Below are 11,789 nucleotides of genomic sequence, written 5' to 3' on the forward strand. Positions count from 1 at the left end.
TACAAATAAAATCCCAAACCATGAATAGACAAAGAAAACACACAAACACCTAAGTACTATATACTGGGAAAGGTCAGATAATAATGGCACTGTCACTGCTCGCTTGCACAGTGCAAACTCACTGTTAAAGAATCATGTTTGGCACACATAATATGGGAAAAGCTTCAGAACCCAGTCTATTGGCGGCAGTAACCAACCACATAGCTGTTACATGCTATGCTATACTTCTATATAATCAGGATTTTAATAAATACACACTTGTTTTATTTATTTATTTTTATATATAATTTGATATTCAACATTTTTGCAGCTCTCTGTCTAAATATAACAATGTTATACAACAAAAAGGAAATTTCTGAAATAATAATAATTTATACTAATAGATTAAAAGGACAATTTACCCCAAAATGTTCTCCCCTTTAAACTGTTTCCAATGATCCATTTTACCCGATAGAGTGTATTTAATTGTTTACAAGTAGCTGCTTTACCCTATTTTGGCATTTTAAATAGCTGATTTAGCCTGTGGTATACCCACTTATAGTAAAATATTGTACACTGCAGTCTCAGCTATTGAATAGCCTAAGTAAACACAGTCAGAATAATAAACCACACTCCCTGTGGGGTGCAGGATAGTTAAGTAATAAAATTATTATTTTCCATTGTTCTGTCTAAGTATCGAGCTTTGGTTTTCCAGACAAAGATAAGATAAGGAATATATTGAGATATGATAATACCTGGAACTCAACCCATTGTAATAAGCTGTGGTTTAAACACAAAAGCACAAAACCAGCTAATTCATATATACAAATAAACCTGAAAATGCAATTTCTCCTACATGTTATACTATACAGCTGGTATAACAAATCATTGAAAATACATTAATATAAACACAATTTTACAGTATACTGTCTGTTGGGGCTGACCATTATCATATGTATATTACATATATAACCTAGCCATGTTAAGGACACTTGTCTTATTTACCATTAAAATTCTACTTCTTTACTGTATTATAACCTTTATATATTTAAATGAGAGCTCTCTCTCATATTTATTTCTAAAGTCACTAGAAAACTTATACAAATACTTACAATTTAAAACAAACAACCAAACCATCACAGCATAAATAATATTGCAATATGTTACCAGTTATATTAAAACTCTACTGAATTACTCTACTTGCAAAAGAAACAGACCCAAATACTTTAGATACATTTAATAACATATATAGTCTTTCTTTTCTCTTTTCCACAAACTCCTTGCATAAATCCTCCACATAACAACATACTTAAATCAACCTATTAATCACTTGCCAGAAAAACTCACTTTTGTATTTACCAGAACTAAAGTCACGCACATCATCGCACTTACAAATTCCTTCGTTAGTTCACTTGCAAAAACTATATATTGCCTCAAACAGGTGGAAACACATTAAGGGGGATATTTTTCAAAGGTCTGGCGGACCTGATCCGACAGTGTGGTTCAGGTCCGCCAGACCTTGCTGAATGCGGAGAGCAATACGCTCTCCGTATTCAGCATTGCACCAGCAGCTCTTGTGAGCTGCTGGTGCAACGCCACCCCCTGCAGATTCGCGGCCAATGGGCCGCCAACAGGTAGGTGTCAATCAACCTGATCGTACTCGATTGCGTTGATTTTTGGCGATGTGTGTCCGTCTGTTCAGAGCAGGCGGACAGGGTTATGGAGCAGCGGGCCCTCAAGCTTCATCCGGAGCTTGATAAATGGGCCCCAAAATCTCTCATCAGTCCTTACATGAATAAAACAAACGTCACTTAAAACTAAAAATGCTATTATTGACACACAGAATTAAGCACTGTACACATGACTTATATAAAAATATTACAGCAAATCATTACAGCGTCAGATTTCAGATTTCTTAGCTAAGAGACACTGATACACACACAGTTAACAGCTTTAGCCTGATTAATTACCAGTCAGAAAACACAGATTAAAAAACATGCATTACGGCCAGAATTTTGTAGCGGTTGTAACAAATACACAAAATGATATCAACTTGTATACCGTAAATATTTCACTAAATTCACTCCCAACATTTATTCTTAAGCAATTTTAACATACATTAAACTTTTAAAGACACAGAAAACACGTTTTATTAATGTTCTTTCTCTTTAAGGAAAACATATATTTCTCTTACATGGTGTATCCAGTCCACGGATTCATCCTTACTTGTGGGATATTCTCATTCCCTACAGGAAGTGGCAAAGAGAGCACACAGCAGAGCTGTCCATATAGCTCCCCCTCAGGCTCCGCCCCCAGTCATTCTCTTTGCCGCTCTAACAAGTAGCATCTCCACGGGAGGGTAAAGTGAATGTGGTATTAGATTATATTACATTTGAAACACTTTTTTGGGGTTTATTCCACATGGCATCTATTTAGACACCTATTTTGGCTTGGGAAGGCCCCACATCCCCAGAGTGAAGAGGGAGGGGGCCTGAAATTCCTGGGCCTGGTTAATTGACTTGAAATTTGCTGTGCAATCATTTCAAAGCATTAGGATCATATGGTGAAAATTTCATAAAGATTGGATGATTTTTGGAGATTTAGTAAAAAAGTGTGCGCTTTTTATTATTTAAAGGCACAGTACCGTTTTTTCAAAAATTGTATTTTACTGTATTTGAGTGCTGTCTAAGTCTGTTTAACATGTCTGAGCCTACTGATAGACCTTGTTCTATGTGTTTAAAAGCCATGGCGGTACCCCCTTTACATTTGTGTTTAAAGTGTGCTAAGGTATCTAAACATTTTAAAGATCATGCAGTGACACTTAAAAATGTAGTCCAAGATGATTCTTTAACGGAAGGTAACGAGGATAGTCCTCCTTCCTCTCCCCAGGTGTCGACACCAGTTACGCCCGCGCAAGCGATGCCTAGTACCTCTAGCGCATTGGCCCCTATTACCTTACAACAATTAGCAGCAGTCATGGATAATTCCCTTGCGGCATTTCTATCCAAACTGCCAGTTTTTCCTAAAAAGCGTGATAGCTCAGTTTTAAGAACAGAGGATGAGCAATCAGAAGCTTTGGATGATTTATCCGTTGTACCCTCACAACACTCTGAAGTGGCAGTGAGGGATGTGCAGTCCGAGGGAGAAATTTCTGACACAGGAAAGGTTTCTCAGTGGGCAGAATCAGATTCCTTAGCATTTAAATTTAAGCTGGAACACCTCCGCGTACTACTTAAGGAGGTTTTAGCTACGCTGGATGATTGCGACCCCATGGTGGTCCCAGAAAAATTGTGTAAAATGGACAAGTTTCTAGAAGTCCCTGTATACACTGATGCGTTTCCGATCCCGAAGAGGGTGGCGGATATTGTGACTAGGGAGTGGGAGAGACCAGGTGTACCTTTTGTTCCCCCCCATCTTTAAGAAAATGTTCCCCATAAATGACCCCAGGCGGGACGCGTGGCAGACGGTCCCTAAGGTAGAGGGAGCGGTTTCAACACTAGCCAAGCGCACAACCATACCAATAGAAGACAGTTGTGCCTTAAAAGATCCTATGGATAAAAAATTAGAATGTTTACTAAAGAAAATATTTGTTCAACAAGGTTTCCTTCTTCAACCGATTGCCTGCATTATTCCTGTAACTACTGCAGTGTCTTTCTGGTTTGAGGCACTGGAGGAGTCGCTCCAGAGAGAGACTTCATATGACGAAGTAATGGATAGAATTCATGCTCTAAAGCTGGCTAATTCCTTTATCACAGATGCCGCTTTCCAATTAGCTAAGTTAGCGGCGAAAAATTCTGGTTTTGCCATTATGGCGCGGAGAGCGCTTTGGCTCAAATCGTGGTCGGCTGACGTGTCGTCCAAAACAAAACTATTAAATATTCCTTTCAAGGGAAAGACCCTATTCGGCCCAGAGTTGAAAGAAATTATTTCGGATATCACTGGGGGAAAGGGCCATGCTCTTCCACAAGATAGACCGTTTAAGGCCAAAAACAAGGCTAATTTTCGCTCCTTTCGCAACTTCAGGAGCGGACCTGCTTCAACCTCTGCAACCGCAAAGCAGGAGCATAACGCTTCCCAGCCCAAAGCAACCTGGAAGCCTTTGCAGGGCTGGAACAAGGGTAAGCAGGCCAAGAAGCCTGCGGCTGCTACCAAGACAGCATGAAGGGGTAGCCCCCGATCCGGGACCGGATCTGGTAGGGGGCAGACTTTCTCTCTTTGCTCAGGCTTGGGCAAGAGATGTTCCAGATCCCTGGGCATTAGAAATTGTTGCTCAGGGGTATCTTCTAGAATTCAAGGACTCTCCTCCAAGGGGAAGGTTCCACATTTCTCGTTTGTCTTCAGACCAGACAAAGAAACAGGCGTTCTTACGCTGTGTAGAAGATCTTCTAAAAATGGGAGTGATACACCCAGTTCCAATTGCAGAACAAGGACTGGGATTTTACTCAAACCTGTTTGTAGTTCCCAAAAAGGAAGGAACTTTCAGGCCAATCCTGGATCTAAAAATTCTAAACAAATTCCTCAGAGTTCCATCTTTCAAAATGGAAACCATTCAGACAATCTTACCAATGATCCATGAAGGTCAATATATGACTACCGTGGATCTAAAGGATGCGTACCTACATATTCCAATCCACAAAGATCATCATCAGTTCCTAAGGTTCCCCTTTCTAGACACGCATTACGAGTTCGTGGCCCTTCCTTTTGGGTTGGCCACCGCTCCCAGAATTTTCACAAAGGTGCTAGGGTCCCTTCTAGCGGTACTAAGACCGCGGGGCATTGCAGTAGCACCTTACCTAGACGACATCTTAATACAGGCGTCGTCTTTTCACAAAGCCAAGGCTCATACGGACATTGTTCTGGCCTTTCTAAGGTCTCACGGGTGGAAGGTGAACGTAGAAAAGAGTTCTCTGTCCCCGCTCACAAGGGTTCCCTTCCTGGGAACACTAATAGACTCGGTAGAAATGAAAATATTTCTGACAGAGGTCAGGAAGTCAAAGCTTTTAACTACTTGCCGAGTTCTTCATTCCATTCCTCTGCCTTCTGTGGCTCAGTGCATGGAGGTAATCGGATTAATGGTTGCGGCAATGGACGTTGTCCCTTTTGCCCGGATTCATCTCAGACCACTACAACTGTGCATGCTCAAACAGTGGAATTGAGATTATGCAGATTTGTCTCCTCAAATACAAATGGACCAGAAAACCAGAGACTCTCTTCTCTGGTGGTTGTCTCAGGATCACCTGTCTCAGGGAATGTGCTTCCGCAGACCGGAGTGGATCATTGTCACGACCGATGCCAGTCTGTTAGGCTGGGGTGCGGTCTGGGACTCCCTGAAAGCTCAGGGCCTATGGTCTCGGGAAGAATCTCTTCTCCCGATAAACATTTTGGAACTGAGAGCGATATTCAATACGCTCCAGGCATGGCCTCAACTAGCGGAGGCCAAATTCATCAGATTTCAGTCGTACAACATCACGACTGTAGCGTACATCAATCATCAGGGAGGAACAAAGAGTTCCCTAGCGATGAAGGAAGTAACCAAGGTCATCAAATGGGCGGAGGATCACTCCTGCCACCTATCTGCTATTCACATCCCAGGAGTAGACAACTGGGAGGTGGATTTTCTGAGTCGTCAGACTTTTCACCCAGGGGAGTGGGAACTCCACCCGGAGGTTTTTGCTCAGCTGACCCAGCTATGGGGCATTCCGGAATTGGATCTGATGGCGTCCCGTCAGAACACCAAACTTCCTCTTTACGGATCCAGGTCCAGGGATCCCAAGGCGGCATTGATAGATGCTCTAGTAGCGCCTTGGTCCTTCAGTCTAGCTTATGTCTTTCCACCGTTTCCTCTTCTCCCTCGGCTAGTAGCCAGAATCAAACAGGAGAAGGCTTTGGTAATTCTGATAGCGCCTGCTTGGCCACGCAGGACTTGGTATGCAGACCTAGTGGACATGTCATCGGTTCCACCATGGAAACTGCCATCGAGGCAGGATCTTCTAATACAGGGTCCATTCAAGCATCCAAATCTAGTTTCTCTGCAACTGACTGCTTGGAGATTGAACGTTTAATTCTAGCTAAGCGTGGGTTCTCTGAATCAGTTATAGATACTCTGATCCAGGCCAGAAAGTCTGTCACCAGGAAAATTTACCATAAGATATGGCGGAAATATCTTTGTTGGTGTGAATCCAAAGGTTACTCATGGAGTAAAATTAGGATTCCAAGGATATTGTCTTTTCTCCAAGAAGGATTGGAGAAAGGATTGTCAGCTAGTTCCTTAAAGGGACAGATATCTGCTCTGTCTATCCTGTTACATAAGCGTCTGGCAGCAGTACCAGACGTTCAGGCGTTTGCACAGGCTCTAGTTAGAATTAAGCCTGTCTATAAACCTGTGGCTCCTCCATGGAGTCTAAATTTAGCTATTTCTTCTGCTCGAAGAGTTTCAGAATTGTCTGCTTTGCAGTGTAATTCACCCTATCTGGTGTTCCATGCAGATAAGGTTGTTTTGCGTACCAAACCTGGTTTCCTTCCAAAAGTGGTTTCTAATAAGAATATTAACCAGGAAATCATTGTTCCTTCTCTGTGCCCTAATCCAGTTTCTAAGAAGGAACGACTGTTACACAATCTTGATGTGGTTCATGCTTTAAAATTCTATTTAAATGCAACTAAAGATTTCAGAAAAACATCATCCTTGTTTGTTGTCTATTCTGGTAAGAGGAGAGGTCAGAAAGCGACTGCTACCTCTCTTTCCTTCTGGCTAAAAGACATCATCCGATTGGCTTATGAGACTGCTGGACAGCAGCCTCCTGAACGAATTACAGCTCATTCCACCAGAGCTGTGGCTTCCACATGGGCTTTCAAGAATGAGGCTTCTGTTGAACAGATTTGTAAGGCAGTGACTTGGTCTTCACTGCATACTTTTGCCAAATTTTACAAATTCGATACTTTTGCTTCTTCGGAGGCTATTTTTGGGAGAAAGGTTTTGCAAGCAGTGGTGCCTTCCGTTTAGGTTACCTGACTTGTTCCCTCCCTTCATCCGTGTCCTAAAGCTTTGGTATTGGTATCCCACAAGTAAGGATGAATCTGTGGACTGGATACACCATGTAAGAGAAAACAGAATTTATGCTTACCTGATAAATTACTTTCTCTTACGGTGTATCCAGTCCACGGCCCGCCCTGGCAATTAGGTCAGGTTCAAATTTATTTTTGTAAAACTACAGTCACCATTGCACCCTATGGTTTCTCCTTTTTCTCCTAACCATCGGTCGAATGACTGGGGGGGGCGGTGCCTGAGGGGGAGCTATATGGACAGCTCTGCTGTGTGCTCTCTTTGCCACTTCCTGTAGGGAATGAGAATATCCCACAAGTAAGGATGAATCCGTGGACTGGATACACCGTAAGAGAAAGTAATTTATCAGGTAAGCATAAATTCTGTTTTCAAACATACCAGAGACATTAGAAACACGACAAGATGAACTCTCCACCAAATTTTAAAATGTATTTAAGATTGTCCGAAATAGTTAAGAATGGCCATTTCCCAGCAATTTTGAACAAATTATTTTTAGACAAGATAATAAATACTCAGATATTTAGTGGGGAGTAAACCTTTTACACGTAACACAGGACACAGTGAAACATCAGACAAACACTCCTTACACATAAATTTCACAGAATCTCAGACCATAAAACAAAAATAAAGGGTTTTCACATTCCAAGCTATTTTTCAAGATACATCCTGTCATGTCACATTACAACATTATGTACAGGAAGTCAAGAACTTTTCTCCATGAGCACAGTATGGAACAAGCTACAGCACTTATCACTAAGCCTTACATTTTACTTTGAACTGAGCCCGCATTCACAACAAAATAAGATTAGCAATGAAATAAGCAATTAAGTAGCATCAGCAAGTGACCACTCAGCTCCAGTGATATTTAAACTAAACTATACTATATGACTATATAAGGGACTTTAACCCTTAAAATGAGATAAACTCTTGTTATAGCAAGACTTGAACTTGAAAAATAAGGTGAGACTTTAACTCACACTATTACCTTGTGCTAGGACTCAAACCCACGCTTAATGGCAGGACTCCTACCTGTTTAGGGGAGTTTAACCCCTTATAAAGGGACTTTAACCCTTTATATAGTATTAACGCCAGCCAGACTTTGGGTTCAGATTCACAGAGGAAAAAGCAAAATGAAAACACTTATCTTCTTACCCCTGTGTGAATCCCACGCTCTGACACCAGAATTGTTATGACCGGGGGTATCACTTGACACTTAGCAGTATTCTACACCTTCACTTGGAACTGAATGAGTCACTTGAGATATCTCAGTTAACAGGAATCAGACAGGCAGCAAGTAAAGTCTAATCACTGTTCTGTTTATTATAAGGCATAACATACTTTTATAGACAATGGTTACAGTATATGGGGTTAAACAATGACGTATCATAGTCAGACCATTTTACACAGGCTAGTTTAGAACAAAGAACTATATTAAACAGAAGGAATAAATAGGAGTATTTTAATGGGCGTGGAGTGTTAGATAAAAGTATATCCAGGCACATCGCCAATACATAGCAAGGCCACTCTTTAGATACAATTGTTGCATATGAAACTAAAATTCTAACCTCAGCATATTTCTCACAGCATAACTAACCACGTTATAATGCAATATAATGAACTAATCTTAAAATGGTGTCAGTATGGTTAAATATATTCTTACATTCTCTGGGACACCTTTTCACAGTGCTATGCACTTTACCTTGCACATTTCATCATTGCATATGTTTCTGTGGCCCTATATCTGGCACATGTCTCTGTGACACGTTTTCACAGTGCTATACACTTTACCTTGCAGATTTCATCATTGCATATGTTTCTGTGTCCCTATATATGGCATATGTTTCTGTGACATGTTTTCACAGTGCTATACACTTAACCTTGCACTTTCCTTGTGACACACTTTATATCAATGTTTCTCAGTTTCCATCCTTAAATGTCACTAACCGGCCAGATTGGAATAATTTCCCTACCTGAGTAAAGTGAGTCAGAGACAATGAGTGAGCAGCCCAGGCAGGGATTAAGAATCTGGTGTGTTATTAGTGCTTGAGGGTAGAACTGAGAAACACTATCTGTGATACACTTAATGCAACACATTAATGATAGGGCAAGTCACCAAGTACACCTTGCCCCAAGATACATGATCCCCAGGTTGAGAAACAAGATGATCCAGTGCTACCACATGGTTTCCTATATCTCTTTATTACAGTCCCATATGTCTAACTGACCCCTAATTCCCTATTTCTAAAGTGTCTCCTCTTACTCTGAAAATCCTTTCTTTCTGAAGAATCCCACGATTCTAGTTTGGATCTTACAATTCATATAAATATATGAATATTTAGTGTTCCTGCGGCACACAAGTCTTCTGGCTCTGACAGGTTCCCTGATTTTGTTCTCTCCTCTAACAGCTCCTGTGGTCATCAGTGTACATGTGAATGGATCGGGTTACACTGCCGACATTTACAGAAACATTGTGGCTGCATTTGACATACTGCAGAGGGGTAATGTAAGCGTTGTCTCCAAGAAATGTGCCATTGTTCCGTCAGAACCGGACTACAGAGGATATGTCCTCCTCGGTATGCACTATGTGGGTCAGTCTTACATAAAAGATCTAGGGCCAGATTACAAGTGGAGCATTATTTAACCCTCCCGCTCAAGCGTTAACTGTTCTAGAAGTAAGTTTTTTGCACACATCGAGGTACCAAACTTAGAATATTGCGCATACGATAACCTATTTCCCCATAGAAGTCAATTAAGCAAAAAAAGTGGAAAAACCTAACACCCTACTTGTGCGCAAACACGATTGCATATTTTCAAGTGCACTAATCCTATATGAAAATATGAATATTTCACATTCCAGTGTTTTTCCCATAGAAGAATATGTTCTGTTTATTCATAAATACATTTTCTAAATATATATATGATGGTATTTTGGTACAACATATATATATATATATTTATATACATGATTATATATAGGTATAGATATATACAGATATATATATATAAATCAATGTAAATATTTTTTGCATAGGAAATTAGCACATCTAGGCAAGTATCCCTGCTTGTTTTTCCCCAGAAATTCTTAATATACAATGTTACCAATGCACAAGAGAATTGTGGGTAAGATATGCAAATTAGATATGCAAATTCTCAATTTTTTGCTTCAGAAATACTGTTTTGACACAGCGATCCTTTTAACAGGATTTTGACAGCAAACCAGAAATCACTCACTAGACAAGCCTGTTTCGTTCTTTTTGGAACTCATCAGTAGGAGATAGATTTCTGGTTGCTGCATTGGTAAAGCTATTTTCATGGTTAAACCAAAATTCATTAAAATTAATTAATTAATTTTTTTATACACACAGACTAATTACAAGCAAACAGATCACAGGTGAGGATGGTTACATTTAATAGCCATTCAAACCCCTTTGTGTCAACTTGTGTGCAGGTTATCAGGCCAAAATCACCAGGGTATGTAAACTTTTGATCAGGGTAATTTGGGTAGTTTTTGTTATACGATTTAAAAAGAGTAAACACAGTTGATTGATAATAAATGGCTTCAGCCAAACACTAACCATGAGTAAAAGAAACGTTTTTGTGTTATCATTCATATTCTCTGAAAAATGGCCAAGAAATCATAAATTCTGCCAGGGTAAGTAAACTTATGAGCACAACTGTGTGTATATATATATATATATATATATATATATATACATATACATATATATATATATACATACATATATACCCACATACATATACATCTTAAGACATGAATATTTATGTATTTCTATGTTAAAGCCCTTTGCCTGCCTTTTTTTCTAACACCTGAGAGCTCATATATTTGAGCCCTTATAACTTTTTTGTGCAATATTTTTTTATATATATATATTATTAGATGGTGCTATGAGTGTAACTGTACATTGTAATGTAGTTTTTGGACACTTTTTTGTTTTGTGAAACAGTTAACCAGAGCTCTGAGGTCGCTCTAAGCCATCGAGCATTAACTTCAATTGTGCTCAAGTGATCACATTTACTTTCAACTTGTAATATGAGCAAAAACCCTGACGCGCAGAAACGCTAGTGATAAACCCTTTTCCGTTTGTGCATAACTGTTAGTGCTCCACTCGTAATCTAAACCCTAGAGGGTCCTTTTACAGACAACTTTATAAGACAGGATGACTGGCATAAGGCAGGCAGCCATGTTTGCTACTTACCATTACTGATCATATCTCTCCTTTCTTTACTCAGGTGTTATGTTCGGAGTTGCCTTCTTTATTTCTCTGTTTGGGGTTTATATCAACCGCTTAAGACACTCCATCTGTGCCTGGTACTACCCATCACGGGAGCAGGTAAAGTTGGGAAAAGAAGAAAATGTATTTTTAAAAACATTTCTTATGGGCAGTTGAAATTACATGAGCATGCTGGGACTGTACTCCTATGCCCAGAGGCATAACTTTTTTCCACTTTTTTTTTATTTTTTCTGACGGTTATTTTAAATTCAAAGTAGACAGTTACACTAAAGCACCAGCTCAATTGGCAATGTGTTGATTAACTGGATAATAGAGCAATTTTTTATGTTTTTTTAATATATAGCAGCAGTTAAAAATTGCAATGAAATCAGCTGCAGTGAGAAAAAAATACATTTTGCTATGTTTTAAAAATGTCTTTTAAAGTCTTTTTCCTTTGCTCTTGGTCTCACATAATTATAAGGTAAAGATGTAGTAATTAAAAAGGTGCATTGCTCACA

At 39.7% G+C, this 11,789-nt stretch overlaps 1 protein-coding gene across 1 annotated transcript in view; it reads left to right on the plus strand.

The window, feature by feature from the left end:
- Positions 1 to 11,448, plus strand: part of DCST2 (DC-STAMP domain containing 2) — an 86,195-nt gene extending 74,747 nt beyond the window's left edge. The window contains exons 9-10 of the mRNA XM_053719670.1: positions 9,445 to 9,612; positions 11,291 to 11,448. Coding sequence (XP_053575645.1) covers positions 9,445 to 9,612; positions 11,291 to 11,448 — 326 coding nt within the window. The remainder of the gene's footprint in view (positions 1 to 9,444; positions 9,613 to 11,290) is intronic.
- Positions 11,449 to 11,789: the final 341 nt, after the last annotated feature.

The sequence above is a fragment of the Bombina bombina genome, chromosome 1 (genome assembly GCF_027579735.1).
Source record: "Bombina bombina isolate aBomBom1 chromosome 1, aBomBom1.pri, whole genome shotgun sequence".
NCBI classification, from domain to species: domain Eukaryota; kingdom Metazoa; phylum Chordata; class Amphibia; order Anura; family Bombinatoridae; genus Bombina; species Bombina bombina.